At 54.7% G+C, this 19,954-nt stretch overlaps 1 protein-coding gene across 4 annotated transcripts in view; it reads right to left on the minus strand.

The window, feature by feature from the left end:
* Positions 1-16,899, minus strand: part of LMF1 (lipase maturation factor 1) — a 110,418-nt gene extending 93,519 nt beyond the window's left edge. For 3 of the 4 annotated variants that reach the window (XM_024233336.3, XM_054534444.2, XM_054534440.2), the window contains exons 1-2: positions 16,687-16,895; positions 1,794-2,103 (exon numbers count right to left, since the gene is read on the minus strand). In XM_024233336.3, coding sequence (XP_024089104.2) covers positions 1,794-2,103; positions 16,687-16,879 — 503 coding nt within the window. In that variant the 5' untranslated portion in view covers positions 16,880-16,895. Of the gene's footprint in view, positions 1-1,793; positions 2,104-16,686 lie in introns of all 4 variants that reach the window. The other variant, XM_054534443.2, reaches the window with a different exon arrangement.
* Between the last annotated feature and the right edge of the window lie 3,055 nt (positions 16,900-19,954).

The following is a 19,954-nucleotide window of genomic DNA, read 5'->3' on the forward strand; positions in this document are numbered from 1 at the left end:
AGACTGCAGAGCGACATCCTCACCAAGAGCGTGCAATGAAGGGAGAAAAAGCCGCTTCACCGTCCAGACACCCAACAAGCACAGCCCCCACCAGGCCACCGTCGGCAGAGACGGCTCATGCGAATGTGATGTGCGGGGGAGGTGCGTCACAGGGCCTGAGGCTTCGGGGGCAAACCACAAACAGCCACATGCATTGCACGTGGCCCCAGTCCTGCAGAATCCCGTGAGAGCACCTGACCCCAGCACACCACTTCAGCCTGTGCTGACAGCTCATGGGCGCCTCGGCAAAGTCAGGCCTGTGTGCACGGAGGGGCCCTGGGGTGGAGCCACGCTGTGGGTACCCAAGGCATACCCATGCCTTCTGCCCTGCCCTGGTGACACTGTCTGACCTGCTTGTTGAATGAGGTGACACACTCAAGTGTAGCTGAGACCTGAGGAGACACCAGCAACTGGACCTGGCAGCGGTGTCCACCCCAGCAACAGCCACACAGTGGGGACCCCCCTACAGGTGCCCACCCCAGCATAGCCACACAGTGGGGACCCCGCCATAGGTGCCCACCCCAGCATAGCCACACAGTGGGGACCCCCCTACAGGTGCCCACCCCAGCACAGCCACACAGTGGGGACTCCTCCCGACAGGTGCCCACCCCAGCACAGCTACACAGTGGGGACCCCTCCCTATAGGTACCCACCCCAGCACAGCCACGTGGGGACCCCCCCTTACAGGTGCCCCGATGCCAGCTGCGGCCCTCCCTGCATGAGCCTGCAGGGCCTGGGCTGTGCCACCAAGCCCAGATCACAGCAACCCGAGCCTCTGACCAGGGAACACCGGAGCCACAGCAGCTGTGCTGGAGTCAGAGCATTCAGGCTCCCGGAAGCACATGTGGCCCCAGACACTCCAACCTCAACTCAGCCGCCCTGACCAGGATGGAAAACACAGGCTCCACAGCCCAAGGCTGAGCCCTGCCTGCGCCAACTCACAACACCACCCTTCCATCCTGGGACAGGGTCCTGGTTCCGACCACTCAGCCCTGAGCCAGCTGCCTCCTGTCTCCCATCCACGAAAGACACAAGAGCCGTCCTCAGTCTCCATGCAAAGCCCTGCTGTCCCATCGAGGGTGGAACCAAGCTGGGCACGCAGGAGCCAGCGCATCCCCAGCTTCCTACACATCCACACAGACACCCACCCCAAACCAGCCTCCTACACGCCTACACAGACATGGACCCCAAACCAGCCTCCTATATGTCTACACAGACACCCACCGCATACCATCCTCCTACACGTCCACACAGACTCCCACCCCAAACCAGCCTCCTACACGTCCACACAGACACGGACCCGAAACCAGCTTCCTACACGTCCACACAGACACGGACCCACTGCTTCTGCCTCCCTTTCCCCATCCCTCTGGCTCCAGTAAGCTGGCAACGCAGTCCTTTAAGTAAGGAGGAGCTACTGCAAAGAGGTGGGGTTTTAATCCTGAAGATGGGTGGCTGCTGTGGCTGGTGCACTGGCTGCTCTGCCATGGCCTAAGTAAAATGACGATACCCTCCTGAATGAATTTAAGATGAACGCTCGTCCAGTCTTTCCAAGTGCCAGGAGACCCGCGGTGTCTATGCTGAGTGACAGCAAGCGCTGAGCTCCGACTGCCCCGTTCCTGCTACTCACCAAACATCTGTGCTGAGTGACAGCAAGCCCTGAGCTCCGACCGCCCTGTTACTGCTACTCACCAGACATCTATGCTGAGTGACAGCAAGCCCTGAGCTCTGACCGCCCCATTCCTGCTACTCACCAGACATGGCCCACATTGACCAGGGACAGGTAGAGGCCCCACAGGGCAGCCATGAGAAGCATGTTGGCGCAGCCCGTGATCAGGATGAAAGACGAGATGCCCAGTCCGAGAAGAGCCAGCAAGTCCAGGTTGGCGTTCATGTCTGACCAGTCCATCAGCCAGAGGATGGTGGGCCTGTAGCTGAAGACTTCCCAGCTCGTCCTGTCCTGGAAGTAGTGCTGGAAATTCTTCAGGAACACTCTGCAGGGAAGCAGCCCCCTGTCACCGATGAGCTGCTTGTTCTGATGGAAAGCCACCAGGAATGCCACGACTGGAAGAAAAAGAAGACAAAACCAGCGTGACTAGGAACAAACCACATGTGGACACCGTGGGCGCAGCTCAGATTGCGGGGCGAGGCAGGTGGGAAGGGGAGGCAGAGTCTGGCCGACGGTTTGGGGTCCAAACCCTAGGCTCAGGAGTCTGAGTACTTTCTCAAGATCTTGGGGGAAACACTGGGAAAAGCCAACCTGCAGCAGACGCAGTGTGTGTATACACATATACATGGAAGCAAACCAGACACCTGTATATAAAATGCGTGCCTGTAGCAGACGCAGTGTGTGTATACACACACACACGGAAGCAAACAAGACACCTGTATATAAAATGCATGCCTGCAGCAGACGCAGTGTGCACACACGCACACACGGAAGCAAACAAGACACCTGTATATAAAATGTGTGCCTGCAGCAGATGCAGTGTGTGCATACACGCATACACATCTAAGTAAACTAGACACATTACATAAAATGCGTGCCTGCAGCAGACGCAGTGTGTGTACACACACACACACATCTAAGTAAACTAGACACGTTACATAAAATGCGTGCCTGCAGCAGACGCAGTGTGTGCATACACACACACACATCTAAGTAAACTAGACACGTTACATAAAATGCGTGCCTGCAGCAGACGCAGTGTGTGCATACACGCACACACATCTAAGTAAACTAGACACGTTACATAAAATGCGTGCCTGCAGCAGACGCAGTGTGTGCATACACGCACACACATCTAAGTAAACTAGACACGTTACATAAAATGCGTGCCTGCAGCAGACGCAGTGTGTGCATACACGCACACATCTAAGTAAACTAGACACGTTACATAAAATGCATGCCTGCAGCAGACGCAGTGTGTGTATACACGCGTACACATAGAAGTAAACTAGACAGGTGTATATAAATTGCGTGTCTGCAGCAGACGCAGTGTGTGTATACACGCATACGCATAAAAGTAAACTAGACACATGTATATAAATTGCGTGCCTGGCTACACACAGACAGCTAGCTGACCACCCGGATTGCACTCAGCATTCACCATTATGAAACACACCCTGATGACCCTGGCTTTGGTCAACGGCGTCACTCCCACCACACGCTGCAGGGCTTGACGCTTACTGCCTACAGGTGAGCCACGCTTGCCCTCCATGCAGACCATAGGTCTCCGAGTTCATGTCTCAGGGCGCCCACCCACAACGGCTCTCTCACATCCTCTGGACGTCAGTATTTGCAGAACACTGAATGCTTACCCAGAGATGCTGACAGGCGAAAGAACCACATTCCTGTGTGTAAACGTGAAGAATGAAAAAGTAGGCTGAAAGTAAAAAAGATACACCGTGCAAATGTGAATCAAAAGAAAGCTGGATCTAATTCACCATGGCTGAAAAAAACTAAAAATAAAAATAAAAAATATAAACAAAAGAAGGCGGAAGTGGCTCTATTAACATCATAAAACGTAGATTTAAGGGCCGGGCACGGTGGCTCACGCCTGTAATCCCAGCACTTTGGGAGGCCAAGGCAGGCGTATCACCTGAGATCAGGAGTTTGAAACCAGCCTGGGCAACATGGAAAAACCCCGTCTCTACTAAAAATACAAAAATTAGCTGGACATTGTGGCGGGCACCTGTAATCCCAGCTACTCAGGAGGCTGAGGCAGGAGAATGGCTTGAACCTGGGAGGCGGAGGGTGCAGTGAGCTGAGATTGCGCCACTGCACTCCAGCCTGGGCGACAAGAGCAAAACTCCATCTCAAAAAAAAAACAAACTAGATTTAAGGGCTGGGCACGGTGGCTCATGCCTGTAATTCCAGCACTTTGGGAGGCTGAGGCGAGTGGATCACCTGAGGTCAGGAGTTTGAGACCAGCCTGGCCAATATGGCAAAACCCTGTCTCTACTTAAAAAATACAAAAATTAGTGGGATGTGGTGGTGCACCCCGGTAGTCCCACCTACTTGGGAGGCTGAGGCAGGAGAATCACTTGAACCCGGGAGGCTGCAGTGAGCCGAGATGACGCCATTGCACTCCAGCCTGGGCAACAGAGACTCCATCTCAAAAGGAAAAAAGGCAATTTATGAACAAGGAATGACACAGGGATGAAAGAAGATATTGCATAATGATAAAAATATCACAAGAGCAACCCCACAAGTACATGCGGCTTCCTACTGCGTGTAGGAAGCTGGCTTGGGGTCCATGTCTGTGTAACTGTGCGTGCCAATTTGGAGTGAGTGTCTGTGTAGACATGTAGGAAGCTAGTACATGTACTCTTCCCCGTGCGTTTATAAATCTAAAAAAATATAAACGGAATCTGCACATGGAAAACTACAAATCACTGATTAAAAAAATGAAACAAGATCTAACTATATGAAGAGATAGACCATGTTCATGGATTGGAAGAATCAAAATCATTAAGGTGTCACTTTGATCCATAAATTCGGCACAATCTGAACCAAAACACCCAGTCAGTGCTTCCGCCTAGGCTGACAAGCTGATTCTAGAATATACATGGGAGAGTAAAGGGATTAAAAAGCCAAAATCATCTGGAAAAGAACAGCGGTGGAGGACTCATGTTACCCAATTTCAAGACTTACTAAAAAGCTAATCAAGACCACATCAAGACAGCATAGTACTGATTAAGGAAGAGCTGCAGAACTCAATGGAATGGAAGAGACGGCCCAGACACAGCCCCCCTGGCCCCGACCCAACACATAGAGTGAACAAATTCTGACAAAGGTTCAAAGGCAACTATACAGACAAAGAGCAGCCTTGGGCTGGGTGCGGTGGCTCACACCTGTCATCCCAGCACTTTGGGAGGCCGAGGCAGGAGGATCACCTGAGCCCAGGAGGTCCAGAGCAGCCTGGGCAACATAGTGAGACCCAGTCTCTACAAAATAAATAAAAAAACAAAGAAGAGTCTCTCTAACAATCATGTTGGAACAAATGGATATCCACATGCAAAAAGATGGACCTGAACACACTTCACACCTTACACAAAAAGTAACCAAAAAGGATCATAGACCTAAATGTAAAACATAAAAGCATAAGACTTCTAGATGGAAATATAGAAGAAAATCTATGTGACTTGGGTTTGGCAACAAGTTTTTAGATACAACACCAAAAGCATAATCTATGAAATTAAAAACTGTAAATTGAACTTTATCAAAATGAAAAACTCTTGATCTGCAAAAGCTACTTTTAACAGAATGAAAACACAAGCCGCAGATTAGAAGAAAATACTGGCAAACCACACATCTGATAAAGGATTTGTATCTAGAATATTTAAAGAACTTTTAAAATTCAATAATTAGAAAACAAACAACCCAATGTTAAAGGTGGGAAGAAAAAAACCAGGCCACAAGATCTGAACAGACATAGGAAAGGTGTACGGATGGCAAATAACATGTGAAAAGATGCTCAACATCATTCATCATTGCGGAAATGCCAATGAAAACCACAATGTGCTGTCACCACACACACGTCACGTGGCCAAAGTGCTTGAAAATGGACAGTGCCCAGGCCAGGCGTGGTGGCTCACGCCTGTAATCCCAGTACTTTGGGAGGCCGAGGTGGGCAGATCACCTGAGGTCAGGAGTTCAAGACCAGCCTGGCCAACGTGGTGAAACCCTGTCTCTACTAAAAATACAAAAATTAGCTGGGCGTGGTGGCGCACACCTGTAATCCCAGCTACTCGCGAGGCTGAGGCAGGAGAATTGCTTGAACACAGGAAGGGGAGGTTAAAATGAGCCGACACAGTGCCACTGCACCCCAGCCTTGGCGACAGAGTAAGACTCTGTCTCAAAAAAAAAAAAAAAAAAAAAAAATGAAAAAGGACAGTGCCCCATGCTGCAGAAGGTTTGGGACAGCAGGAGTGCCCTCGCTGTGCCGGGGATGCTGTGGTGTACCACTGTGGACAGCAGACGGTGGCGTCTGACCCAGGTAATGAAGGGTTACCTTACAAACCAGCTACTGCACCTCTTAGGCCTTCAACCTGAAAACGTGCTCACACAGAAGCCTCGTGCAGATGCTCACAGCAGCTCTGTCCATAGTCACTAAAAACTAGAAACAAGGAAGACATCCTTCACGGTGGAAGTGGATAAATAACCGGAGGTGCATTTGTGCAACAGAAAAATAATCAGATAAGAATGCAGCTGTTGGTTCAGGCAATAACATGGATGAATCTTAAGCGCATTTTGCTAAGTGAAAGAATCTAGACACAACAGGCTATATACTGCGTGATTTCATTCATATGTCACACTGGAAAAGGCAAAACCAGAGGGACAGGAGGCAGACCCGGGCATGCCAGGGGCTGGTGCGGGGGAAGTGGTCACTCCCATGCATGGGGGACTTGGGGCTGGAGCTGGGGTGATGGAGGCAAAGCCCACAGCACTGAGCATTACACAAGATGAACTTCAATGTGCACCAACTATTGGGGGAAGACCCAACCAGGAGGTCGGAGGATGCAGACAGAATGCAGGCTCTACACGCACGAATGTGAAACAGAACCACACTGGCCAGAGGGCAGAAGCCACCTAAGCAACTCCGGAAAATGTTCTGAGTGGAGACCACAAGGCCAGAAGGAGCTGTACACAAACACTGCACTCCAGGGCTTTTTCCCCCGGGCCTGGGTGGACAATTCTCGCACGTACACCAGGGCTGGGCAGAGGCTAGAGGAGTCGGGGGAGCCAGGTTCTCACTAGCAGAGAGGGAGTATTCAGATGGGCCAGCAGGGAAGACTGGAATACACCGTGTGCCAGGACGGAAGGCTGGAATACACCGTGTGCCACGACAGAAGGCTGGAATACACCGTGTGCCAGGACGGAAGGCTGGATTACACCGTGTGCCAGGACGGAAGGCTGGAATACACCGTGTGCCAGGTGAGAGTCAGAGTCATCGCACGGACCAGGTTGACCTTCGTATACTTACAGATAGGATAGGTGGATACGAGAGAGAAGCAATCACATGTGTGAAATGAGACAGTGACATACAGAGCCTAGCTCTGCCCAGGAAGAGGGCCAGCAGCCGTGACACCCAGGGAGCAACGGCCCTCCCAGTGCCCAGACTGAAGTTTCTATGCTCCCCTAAAAAGAACCAGGGCTCCTTGGAGACAGCTCATTCTAGGGCTGGGGCAGAGAAACAGAAGCTGGGCCGGAAGCATCCCCAGGGGAAGGAGGGGAAAGCCACCAGTGGTTAAAGGTGGAGGAGCTGAGCAGCAAACTCACAGTGACAACACCGGATCACAACCCAGACACAGACTCACGGTGACAGCACCGGATCACGACCCAGACACAGACTCACGGTGACAGCACCGGATCACGACCCAGACACAGACTCACGGTGACAGCACCGGATCACGACCCAGACACAGACTCACGGTGACAGCACCGGATCACGACCCAGACACAGACTCACGGTGACAGCACCGGATCACGACCCAGACACACACTCACGGTGACAGCACCGGATCACGACCCAGACACAGACTCAGGGTGACAACACGGGATCACGACCCAGACACAGACTCACGGTGACCGCACCGGATCACGACCCAGACACAGACTCACGGTGACAGCACTGGATCACGACCCAGACACAGACTCACGGTGACAGCACCGGATCACGACCCAGACACAGACTCAGGGTGACAACACGGGATCACGACCCAGACACAGACTCACGGTGACAGCACTGGATCACGACCCAGACACAGACTCAGGGTGACAGCACGGGATCACGACCCAGACACAGACTCACGGTGACAGCACTGCATCACGACCCAGACACAGACTCAGGGTGACAGCACCGGATCACGACCCAGACACACACTCACGGTGACAGCACCGGATCACGACCCAGACACAGACTCAGGGTGACAACACGGGATCACGACCCAGACACAGACTCACGGTGACCGCACTGCATCACGACCCAGACACAGACTCAGGGTGACAGCACTGCATCACGACCCAGACACAGACTCAGGGTGACAGCACTGCATCACGACCCAGACACAGACTCACGGTGACAGCACTGGATCACGACCCAGACACAGACTCACGGTGACAGCACTGCATCACGACCCAGACACAGACTCACGGTGACAGCACTGCATCACGACCCAGACACAGACTCACGGTGACAGCACTGGATCACAACCCAGAAGGAAAATAAATGGGCGTGGGTCCATAGTGACAAAATCAGTGACCACAAACAAGTAACAAGATCTTCCTCACAGAGGAATTCCACATAATGTCCGCAGACACTCCCTCCGGGAGGCGGGGGCTGGACCCAGTGAGCGGCTTCCAGAGGACAGAGTGGGCGGGAAAGCAGGGAACTGACAGAGTGGACACCTGGGGGGACACACCTTGGCCAGGTGATCAGAAAGCCGTGCGGACGTCAGGACCCTGATACGGTGTGACAGGAAGGGCCCCGCACCTCTGTGAGCGTCTTCCCAAAACCCATCACCCAGTCTAATTGCGAGAAAACACCAGACGGACCCAACGTGAGGGACGCTCTACAGACACCATGACAGGCCGGCTCAACGCCGTCAAGGTCGGAAAACAGGAAAGTCTGGGAGACTCACAGACCAGGGAGGGAGGGAGGAGACGCCAGGACAAAACCGGGTCCCAGAACGGAACAGGCACGGGTGGAAAAGCCATAGAGTCTGCAGTTTTAGCTAATAGTTTTATTTTTAATAAAAAAATTTTAAAAAGTAAAGGTTTCTTGAAGACTCTGCACCACCCAGTGCCCAGCGTGAAGCGCTGTGAGCAGCCTCCCTCCAGGGCAGCGGGAGCAGGGCCACAGGCAGAGCACCGCAGGGCCCTGGGCGACGAAAGGGCCAGGGCTGGTGACCTCTAAAGGGGCTGCGACGGCAGGTGGGTGGGGGCAGCTCCAAGTGAGGAGGAAGAGGGTGGACACAGGCAGACATGGGATGGACACAGGGTAAACACAGGGCAGACATGGGGCAGACACAGGGCGGGACACAGACTGGACACAGGGTCGACATGGGGTGGGACACAGAGTGGATACGGGGTGGGTCACGGGGCGGGAAACAGGGCTGCAGCAGAAGGCTCCCCACACCCCTACTGCCTCCACCACTGGGTGGAAGGGACCTGAGTGGTGAGCGCTGACCTCCTAGCAACATAGAGGACACCTTGCAGCAGGCCCTCAGCCCCAGCGGCCACATGTGCAGGGACCGCACCAGCAGCTTCCACAGGAGCTCAGACCAGTGTGTGTGCATATGGGTATGACACGCCCATGTGTCCCTGTGTGTGTGCACGTGTCTGTACACATGTGCACCTGTCTACATGTGCACCTGTACATGGATGCCCTGTGTCCATGTGTGCAGGGGTGTATGCATGTCTCTGTACACATGTGCACATGTATACATGTATGTGTGTGTGTGCAGGGATGCGTGTGTGTATGTCCTGGCATGAATGCAGGTGGGAGAAACAGAGGTGGTGACTGTTCAGCCACTGCACACTCCAGGGCCCAGCCCTCATCGGTGATAGGCTGGGGCCCCTTTCCCACAGGGACCTAATCGGCGCTGGCTGAAGGGTGGATGTGCTCCACCCCTCACCACAGTGCAAACTCCAGGACCACAGAGGAAAACAAGATGTGGCGTCACCAAAGCAATAGCCTAAATCAGTAATTCTAAGGCAAACAGCAAAGGATACTTCCTGCTTATCAGGAAAAAGGAAGATAGACTGAATTGAGATTTCAGAGAAAAAAACTATTTCAACCTCTACTCATGTTATAAAAATAGCTACATAAAAAGATGCAGCAAAAATTTTGAAACATCACAGGCTCTCAAAGCAAAACTAACCAACCAGTCAAGCTTTGGAAGGCCCCGTCACCACCCCACACAGGAGGCAACAGACAGCCATGGCAACCACCTGCCTCTCACAGGGACCCAGAGCCTGACCTGGGAGCTGCAACCGGGAAATACCGTGTCACTCGAGCAGCCAACAGCAGGCATGGCCGATAAATACTTTGTTTCAGAATCAGAAAGAAATAGCTGGGCATGGCAGCCTGTGCCCATAGCCCCAGCTACTCGGGAGGCTGAGGCAGGAGAATTGCTTGAAACTGGAAGGCGGAGGTTGTAGTGAGAGGAGATCGCACCACTGCACTCCAGCCTGGGCAAAAAAGTGAAACTCCGTCTCAAAAAAAAAAAAAAAAAAAAAAAGAATCAGAAAAAAAAAATCAGCTTTCTCTTTTCTCCTTTCAGATAAATTGTTGTAAAATTAAAACAGTCATCCCAGAAATGCCGTTCTCTGTTGATGGTTCTTACTGGCCGTGGTTAAATTCTGGGCCTTGGCACAGTGACCTCAAGTATTTTTTCTTTAAAGGTACGTGCTGCGGAGCTCCGAGGTAGGGCAGCGCTGTTTGCTTTTTAAACAAGCAAGTATTTTATAGAAGAACTTGTAAAACCAAGTGGTGCATTTCATTAGAACTCAAGTGGCCTGGAGAAAAGAAAAAGAACTCATTTCCCATGAGCTCTTAGAGCCACTGAAAGCTCAGAACAAAACCAACTGAGCAGGGTTTCAAGTATTCTTTTTGGTTTCATTTTCTCCTCAGATTTTCTGAAGAACAGCTGAGAGTTTAGCAAATACGGGCGCAAACGATTCTGCCTGCCACATCAACCCTGCCTTGGGTGTCATCTGAGGAGGATGCCAAGCTACAGGGGCTGCGGCGAGACTCAGAGACACGCTACCAACGGCACTGCAGCCCCACCTCGCCGGAGCAGCTGCCGGGGAGAAGCGATAAAACTGCCCCATGCGGAAAAGAAGGAAGGGCGGTGAGCAGGCGCACAGAATAGACGCCACAGTGCGGCACGCATGCCTCCACGCCTAAAGGACAAAACTAGCATGGAGATCCCCTAGAGGTCGGATTTTCAACATAATCTCACTGACCCCAGAACTCCAATGTGACAATGTGGAACTGGAAAACGAGCAAGAAAAACCCTCCATTCCCGCCAGCGTTGGGCGTTCCTTCTGCAGCCCAGGCTGTCCCCGTCACTCGGGATCACAGCCAAGCGGTGGGTTCTGTGTGGGCCTTGGGGAAGCCATGTTCTTCTCCACTCAGTTTCACGGAGAGACTTTCCCAGGTCCAGCCCACGCTAGGAGGCTAGACAGGAGAGTGGCCCCCACCCGCCCTGTTTGGAACCCAGCTGGGGCATGCGGTGTTTGGAACACATGGGCAGATGGGGGTGAGGCCAGAAGAGCCTGATCCAGAGCCAAGGACAAGCCTTGAGGCTGAAGAGCTCACCGAGGCCACTACAAGAGAGAAAGAAAAAGAGCCTCAGAGATTCCTCAATAAATAACCAGAACAGAGAGCAAAGGTGGAGTGCAGGAGGGCAAGGCACTGAGACTCTAGAAGCTTCCAGGGAGAAGAAGAAGAGTCAGATGCTTGAAGATGCCTCCTCAATGCTGCAAAGCTCTGAGGGAAAGTGGCTTTCATGGAGAATTACAGATCCAGGCAAGTTGGTCCTTTCTGGAAAAGCTGCTTGGAGATACACTCCAGCAAAAAGAGAATCTACCAGCAAACAGGAAGTATGAACACAACCAAGGGAGAGCTGTGGCAGGGTCTGTCCTGCTGGGCCGCACCTCAGGGCTGGAGGCGGGTGGAGGGGGAGGAAGGGGTAATGGCTGGAAAAGTGTCCCATGCTGACACTAAGCCCTGGTAGAGACCACCTGCTCCAGGTCAGCACATTTCACTGAGCAGTAGATGCCCCTAGAAGACAAGGGATAGAAGTATAAAGAAAGTCCTCTCCCTGACTCCAAGGAGCCAGAGGGGAGACGGGCTCAAGAACAACACTGCAATGGGGACAATATCAGCTGCAAAGGAAGCAGCGAGCAGGGCTCCGGTGGTCAGCCCTGGGTGGGGTCAGAGTCCACGAGTGATGAGGGCTAAGTCTGAAGGCTGGAAGGGTGTTGGCAGCCACGGAAAGAACAAGTACAGTTCAACCCTGGGAAGGCAGAGGCCAGGTGGTCTCAAGACCACGGACAGGAAGAGATGCCTCACGTGGCGGGGACACAGCGGGAGCAGTTCAGGCACCATGGCTCGTCCACTGGGGCCCCAGCCTCTCACTGCAAGCAGTGCAGTGGACATCTGCCCCAGAGGCAGCAGGGAGCGTGTGTCCCAAAGCCCCCAGCACTCATGCCCTGTGCAGGTGCTGAGCGGCCGGCCCTGGCAGGGGCGGTTCCCTCCTAGGCCTGTCCGGGACTCGGCCCCCACAAACACATGGACCGACAGACCAAATCCCTCAGGAGTGTCTCTGCACCGACGCCATGGCACCCACGAAAAGTGCCAGTCATAAAATCAGTCTGCAAATACCAACGTTACCCAGTCTTCCTGTCACATTTCGCCTACAAATCCCTTCCGAATTGTAACAATATCTCATAAATGTTTGAGCTTCAAAGGAAAGGTCCTTTCCGATGTTCAGATACACTCCATGGCTGCCTGCAAGCTGTCTCCTGGGCCGGTGTGTCCTTGGTCCACCTTCTGGGAAGTGTGCACAGGCAGGGAATCCCATGTCAGCCTCAGGACGGCCCAGCGGTCACTCTCACCTCATCAGTGACGGGAAGGTCTTGATGAGCAACTTGGCCAAGGCCACAGAGCTAAGGTGTGGCCCACCAACTCTGAGCCTCACTACTTCCACCTGTCACAAGCTTCCAGAAAGTTCTCTGCAGTGAAATGCTATCAACCCAATTCTGACCAACTGTAATTACACTGTTTCCAGATGACACCTTAATTCTGAGGCAGTTAAAATGCATTGTGGACATATTCGATGTGACTCTCATCAACAGCAAACCAACGTGAGTTCAGTCGGGGTGGGCAGCTCTAGCCTAGGGTGTCTTCAGTAGCACCTGCAAGGCTGTCCTTGTCAGGGAATCCAGCTCTACCACTGGCGCTGTAACAGACGCAGGGCTGCTGGAAATTTCAGGACTCCAGCCCCAGCTGCCTGTGGCCACCCATGGACCGACCTGGCCAGGCCCCCTGGGAGGGGGATTTCAAAGCATCAAGGAGCCGGCCTGGCTGACAAGGCTCCAGACCAGCTGTTTGCCACACACACCCTCGTACTGCAGGGTTGACCAGTGAGGGCCTCAATCTTCCACGGGGAACGCTGGGCCACAACGTCAGAGCACGACCCTGGGGGTCCCTGCATCAAACAGTGAGGGCTTCTGGCCAGGCTGCTCTGCCCTCTGTCCCGGTGACCCTGGGCATGGTGCCCACTCTTGGGTTTGGTTTCCTCATTGCGCACACAGACGGCAGCAGGCCTGACTGCAGGAGGCACCGGCACCCATGGGCGGCCGGCACTGCCCCTACACACCAAGAACATAGCACCCAGGTCCCACTGCTTAGGCCAGAAACTCCTGTCACATGAGCTTTTACTCGTCCGGATTTCGGCCATTCCTGGGAGTGACATCTGTGCTGAGGGGATGCTCAGTGTCAGGGGTCCCCGACCACCTCGGGCAGCCTCGGTCCTCCCAGGGGCCGTCACGGCCCGAGAACGCCGCTGCCCAGATGTGAACCGGGTGTCCAGGATACTCAGGCTGCACAGTGGTGTGAATGAAGGGTAGGGCTGAACTCCAGGGCCTACAGACACTCGCTGCACAGCCGGGCCGGCGGCTGACCCTGCTTCCTCACTGTCCACTGGGGGTAGTGGCGTTGTCACCAGGGCAGCACCGGGCAGGGTGCTACTTCAGCATCTGCTCAACACAGTAATCACACTAGGGACCGGAGTCCACACGTCAGGAAGACAGGTGTGTCTTCAACTCCGAGCCCTGTGAAAATGCCGCTTTCCGCTAACATACTCCGGCTCCCACAGCACAGCAGGGCATGCCAGACACCCCAGGATGCCCGCGGTACGCACATCTGTGTGCAGTGAGCGCACCCCTAGCACCTACACACCTCAGTGGCAGCACATGGAAACGCCCAGGCCCGCGGGGGGAAGGAGCCAGCCCCAGGACGGATGCAAAGTCAGGTTGAATGCAGAGGCCTGTTGCTGGCAGCCGGCCTCTCCAGGTCCGGCTTCGAAGCTTCCCCGACAGGGCAGGCGTTTCTGTGTTCTCCTGATCTGTACATCTTTACTACATGTCTGCTGAGACAATCTGCCTAAGGGTAAGCCTCCCTCAGTTCAATGTCTTTTAACAACGGGAGTTTCCACAGAATACATTTGGTTATGTGTTTAATTACAAGTGTTTCAATAGCTATAAACATTGTAAAATTCAGTATCAAGTGAAATATTTGGAGAGCCCCTATGGCAACTTGGAAAAACCCTGGGATTCTGAGGAACAGGGAGTAGCGCACAGTCCCAGTAAAATCCAGATCTTTCTAGAAGGAGATAAATGCAGGATGACTGCTTGCTTGCCCTGGGCCAGCTCAGCCAGAAAACCATGTCCCTGAAAGATGGGAAACTGGTTCCTTGATACAGCAGAAAAACACTGATTCTACCCCAAATATACTCACAAGACAGAAGAACATGCATATGTCAAGGAGCAATGTTCAATGCTGGGCACCAGGCTTAAAGTATCCGCTTGACCCAGTGGCTTAAAAGCAGTTCCTTCTGAATTGAACAGAGAATCCCTGCAGAGATCAAAGGAGCCTCAGCTCGTTTGAAAGAGTCTGAGCCGGTTTTATGAAGCTGTGCTCCGGAGGCAAGGCCACTGGGACTTCCCGCCGTATCTCAGGCTCCCCTGTGGAAGGCCTATTAGAGCCTCACAGCTTCACTTTATCTCTACTTCATCGTTTGCTAAGTGACAGCACCAACATTTAGAATGACTGTTTAATACTGTGGAGGGAAAAGCGACCTGGGAAGAACTACTTTTTAAAATAATTGCTGGCCGGGCACGGTGGTTCACGCTTGTAATCCCAGCACTTTGGGAGGCCCTGAGGTCAGAAGTTCGAGACCAGCCTGGCCAACATGGTGAAACCCTGTCTCTACTAAAAATATTTTCAAAAATTAGCCAGGCGTGCTGGTGCGCGCCTGTAATCCCAGTTACTTGGAAGGCTGAGGCAGGAGAATCGCTTGAACCCAGGAGACGGAGGTTGCAGTGGGCCGACATGGTGCCACTGCACTCCAGCCTGGGCAACAGAGTGAGACTCCAACTCGAAAAAAATAAATAAATAAAATAAAATAGTTGCTTTAAAGAAAGAGAGAGAGAGAGACCCAGTTGAAGCCGATACTGCAATCCCACAGGAAACCTTGTAGCGATGAGCACGTCTCATCACTTTGCACCAGGAGGTGCAAAGTATCACACAAATGTCACACAAAACGTCAAACTGACCATCACTCCAGCAGAGCAAGGCTACCAAACTTCCCGCGATGTCTGTTGGGCAAAAAAGCTGTGCAAAGAAGAACTTCTGCAACCTGACCCTTTCCTTCCACGCGTGAGGGAAGTACACGACGGAAGGAAAGGGAGACGTCCAATGCCCACGGCCTACAACCAACGCGTGGGCAACGCCCGGGGCCAGCAGCTCCGGAGCCCTCTGGGAGGGTGACTGCCCACGCGCCCCGCTGGCTGCATCTCGGCCTGGCAGGCTCCCCTCACTTCCAGGCTCATTTGAGAGCCTCAGTTTGGGCTTCGTTGCCACTAACAGGTTGGGCTTATGAAACATGTATCCGTGTGATCACATGTCCCTGTGATCACAGGACCGTTCTCTTCTAAACCAGTTCTGGGTTGTAGGGACTTGGGAGTGAGGGAGTTGGAATCGCCAGCTGCCCCTGGCCAGGGGTCCAGAGGTTTTGAGCGTGAACTGACTTTTCTCAGAGCTCTGCTCTGCAGGCTGCGCACGCGGGCCCCGCACAGCTGTGGGGTGAAGGGTCTCAGCCAGTGGCCCCGGCCAACCACATCCCACAGTGAGGCGGAGGCTTCACTTGCAGATGAGGTTCCAGAGCTGCCCCCAGGCCTCCGCTGGGAATCTTCCCGAACGCAGACTGAGCCAGTCGAGAACACTAAAGGAGAAACTCCAGTCCGGCCACCAGCCAGTCACCTTCCCTCAGCCCTTGGGAGACGCGAAGGAGGCTCCCGGGCCGGCTCCTCGGATTTTGGCAGGGGCCGCACGCGGTAGGGATGTGGCGTGCGGGCGTCCAGTTACAGCGGGAACCTTCAGCGTCAACACAGCGCTGTGCCGGGGGCAGCAGGAGCGCCTCGCCTCTCCAGGCCGCCCCCCGCCCCGCAGCCAGGACGCAGACCCCCGACCTGCCCACGGACGGGTGTCCCCCCACCTGCCCAGCTCTCCTGGGAACTCCTGGGCCAGGGCCCGGGCCGGCCCCGCCTCGCATAGCCCCGAGCCGGTCCTGGCGGGCGCGGCCGTACAACTTCGTGGCTGCGGGTGGAGCCGGGAGCCCGGGAGCCCAGGCCGGAGGCTCGAGGCGGCGACAGGGGTAGGGCCGGGTGCGCTATCGCCAGCAAGCCTCGTCCTGCCCTGCCCGCCCCGCCTCGCCCGGGCCCCAACAGGGAGGAGGGCTGCGTGGAGGCGCCGCGGCCGCGAGACCGCGCGGAGGAGTCTCGAGGGAGGGCGGGGGTCGTGGTGCGCGAAGGTGACGCTGGCGGATGTCCCGGCCCCGCCCGGCACTCACAGTACACGAAGGCTAGGGCCTTCAGGAGCACGATCCTGGTCAGCCAGAAGGTGCCCGTGTGGAGATGGGCCGGAGAGCCTGCGGGGTCACGCCCCGGCAAGGGCGGCGACTCAGGCTCCGGGTCCGAGTACGCGGCTTTCCGCCTCCTCAGCGACTCCTCGGGTGCCGCCATTATTGGGCTGTCAGGGCGCATGTGTGGGGAGGGCGCACTCCCGGAGGCTCCGCCCTTTGTCGGAGGCCCCGCCTCTCCCTGGCCGGCCCTGCCCACGGCCGAAGGCCCCACCCACACCCCGGGAGGCCTCGCTCACAGTCCCGGAGGCCCCGCCCCCTCCAGCCGGCCCCGCCCACGCGCGGGAGCTAGTGCCCGGAGCCTGCCTCCTTCGCAGTCCTAGCTGGGCGCTGCTGCGGGTAGGGCGCGGGTCCGGGTATCTGGGAGGTGGTGCGCGTCTCCCGACCGGAACTCACTGGGGCATGCACGCGTGCCTTCCGTCAGTCCGAGTTGCAGAGGCCAGGTGCCCTCCCCCAGCCAGGCGCCTTCCGAACTCTGGTCCTGGGGAAGGTGGGCTGCAGAGACCCTGGCGGTGCTGCCACTGCGTGCCCCTGCCTCACAGCTGACACTCACTCTCCGCGGAGGGTGCTGGGGCGATCGTCGCAGCCAGCAAGGGACAGAATAGGCAGGGCTGGGCCTGGAATGCTCGGGGAACCCTCCCCTTTCTCCCAGCCTGAGCACCCTCCCGCCTTTGCACAGCCCAGCTCCTGCCAGCCCTTGGGACTGGACTTCAAGCTGTAGGTGAAGAGGGGGACTCAGGACTCAGGAGGGAAGGGCTAACTGCCCAGTGCCCCAGACAGAACGTGAAGGAGGACGCCAGCACTCTACACTCTGATGACTGGAGCGGGGTTCTGGGGGCTGATCCGAAGTGGGTGCTAGGAAGGGCTGGGGTCACAGGCATTCCTTAGAGGAAAGAAAGGGCGTGAGGCCAGAGTAGGCATTGGAGACCTAGGGGTTATTGAATAAACTGTGGGGCGCTTAGGTAGAAGTGCAGATTTCTCTTTATTCATTTGTCAGAGCTCTTTACGTATGAAAAATCCTGTTCTTCTGTGTATATTGGAAGTATTTGTCCTGGTTTTTTGTTTTTGTTTTTACCTATTCTTCTCTTTCGCCTCTCTAGTGTTCCTAGTGTTTTGGCGTATAAATTATCGCCACTCGGTTGGTCAAATGACCCGTCTTTAGTGCTTGTTTAATTACCTGTTTAATTATATCTTCACCACCTGTAGTGTGAGCCTTGTGTGGACAGGGACTGACTGTGGACATTGGGCCCCCAAATCCAGGCCCGACCAGCAGTGGCCAGAGCTTCCTCTCAGTCTCCAGCCTCCCTGTGTTGCTGGGGTTGTAGCATACGTGTACATCTTATGGTTTAATTCATTTTTAGTTTCCATTTCTTTTCTATGAAACCCCCCTTAGGAGCCCAGCTGTGAAATGGGACCCTGTTAAAGATGTTGCAATGGGTACGAACACGCAAACATCCTCCACGTGCTGGCCCAGACTCCGGGAACGTGGTGTGTGCCTGAGGGCTCGGAGCCTTGGGGATCGCAGAAGCCATTGGCCCTGACTGGTGCCCGGCACCCAAGTCCCTCCGCAGAGCCCACGACCCGTACCTCTCCTCGTGACCTGGGGGCCAGCTTAGGAAGGGCCGGCACAGCCCACACTGTTCCCCTCCTCTGTGGAGAACAGGGAGCCCCACACCCTTGGACCAAGCCTGCAGAGCGGGCCCTGTCTGGATGCCAGGCCTGCTAGGGGACGGACGGCGAGAGGGACTGCCCTGCGTCAGGTGTGGCCCTGCGCTGTCCTCAGGTGGGGCTGCCCTCACAAGGAGGCTTTGTGCACAGCTTCCCCTCGCTGGGCCGAGCTGCTCTCCCCGCGAAGGGCACAATGGGGCATTGTGCAGAGCAGAAAAGGGCCTCTTGTTCCAGCTTCCAGCGCTCTGGGCTCTGGCTCTGCGTTTGCCCAGGGTGGGAGCAGTCAGCGGAAGGGTCTGCTGGGAGCTCCTGTTCTCTCTGAGCTCAAGTTTCCCTCAGGGTCTGCTCTCTTGAGACGCTGACCGCAGGGGTCCCGTCCGCTGCCTAGAATGGCTCCAGATCAGGTCACCGGGGGCAGGGCTTGGGCCGGGGAGAGGTGGACCAGCAGCTCTGTTCGTGCCCATTTCAGCCTGAATTTAATCAAAAGTGCACTGGGTTATGATTCAGCCATAAAAAGGAATCCAGGAGCCGGGCGTGGTGGCTCAAGCCTGTCATCCCAGCACTTTGGGAGGCCGAGGGAGGTGGATCACCTGAGGTCAGGAGTTCAAGACCAGCCTGGCCAACATGGTGAAAACCCACCTCTACTAAAAATACAAAAAAATTAGCCAGGCATGGTGGCAGGCACCTGTAATCCCAGCTACTCGGGAGGCTGTGATAGGAGAATTGCTTGAACCCGGGAGGTGGAGGTTGCAGTGAGCCTAGATAGCGCCACTGCACTCCAGCCTGGGCCACAGAGCGGGACTCTGTCTCACTAAAATAAAATAAAATAAAATAAAATAGAATCCAGTTCTGACACATGCTACAACACAGATGAACCTCAGAACATCAAGCTCAGTGGGACAGGACAGACGAGGAGGTCATGTATTGTGTGAGCCCATTTACACGAAATGTCCGGGGCAGGCAAAGCCACGGGGAAAGGAGGGAGCTCTGTGTTCCAGGTCTGGGGACGGGGAGTGGGGAGCGAGTGCTCCGTGGGTAGGACGTTTCCTTCTGGGCTGATGAGAATGTTCTGGAACTAGGTGATGGCTGCCCAGCACTGCGAGGTGCTAAACACCACTGAATCGTGGTGTAAGCCGGAAAGTGGCTTATTTCATGCTATGTGAATTTTGCCTCGAATTTTAGAAAAAGTAAAATGAGGCCGGGCACCGTGGCTCACGCCTGTAATCCCAGCACTTTGGGAGGCCAAGGCAGGTGGATCACGAGGTCAGGAGATCGAGACCATCCTGGCTAACACGGTGAAAACCTGTCTCTACTAAAAATACAAAAAAAAAAAAAAAAAAAAAAAATTAGCCGGGCGTGGTGGCGGGTGCCTGTAGTCCCAGCTACTCTGGAGGCTGAGGCAGGAGAATGGCATGAACCCGGGAGGTGGAGCTTGCAGTGAGCCGACATCGCGCCACTGCACTCCAGCCTGGGTGACAGAGCGAGACTCCATCTCAAAAAAAAAAAAAAAAAGTAAAATGAAAACAAAAGA

The sequence above is a fragment of the Pongo abelii genome, chromosome 18 (genome assembly GCF_028885655.2).
Source record: "Pongo abelii isolate AG06213 chromosome 18, NHGRI_mPonAbe1-v2.0_pri, whole genome shotgun sequence".
Taxonomy (NCBI): domain Eukaryota; kingdom Metazoa; phylum Chordata; class Mammalia; order Primates; family Hominidae; genus Pongo; species Pongo abelii.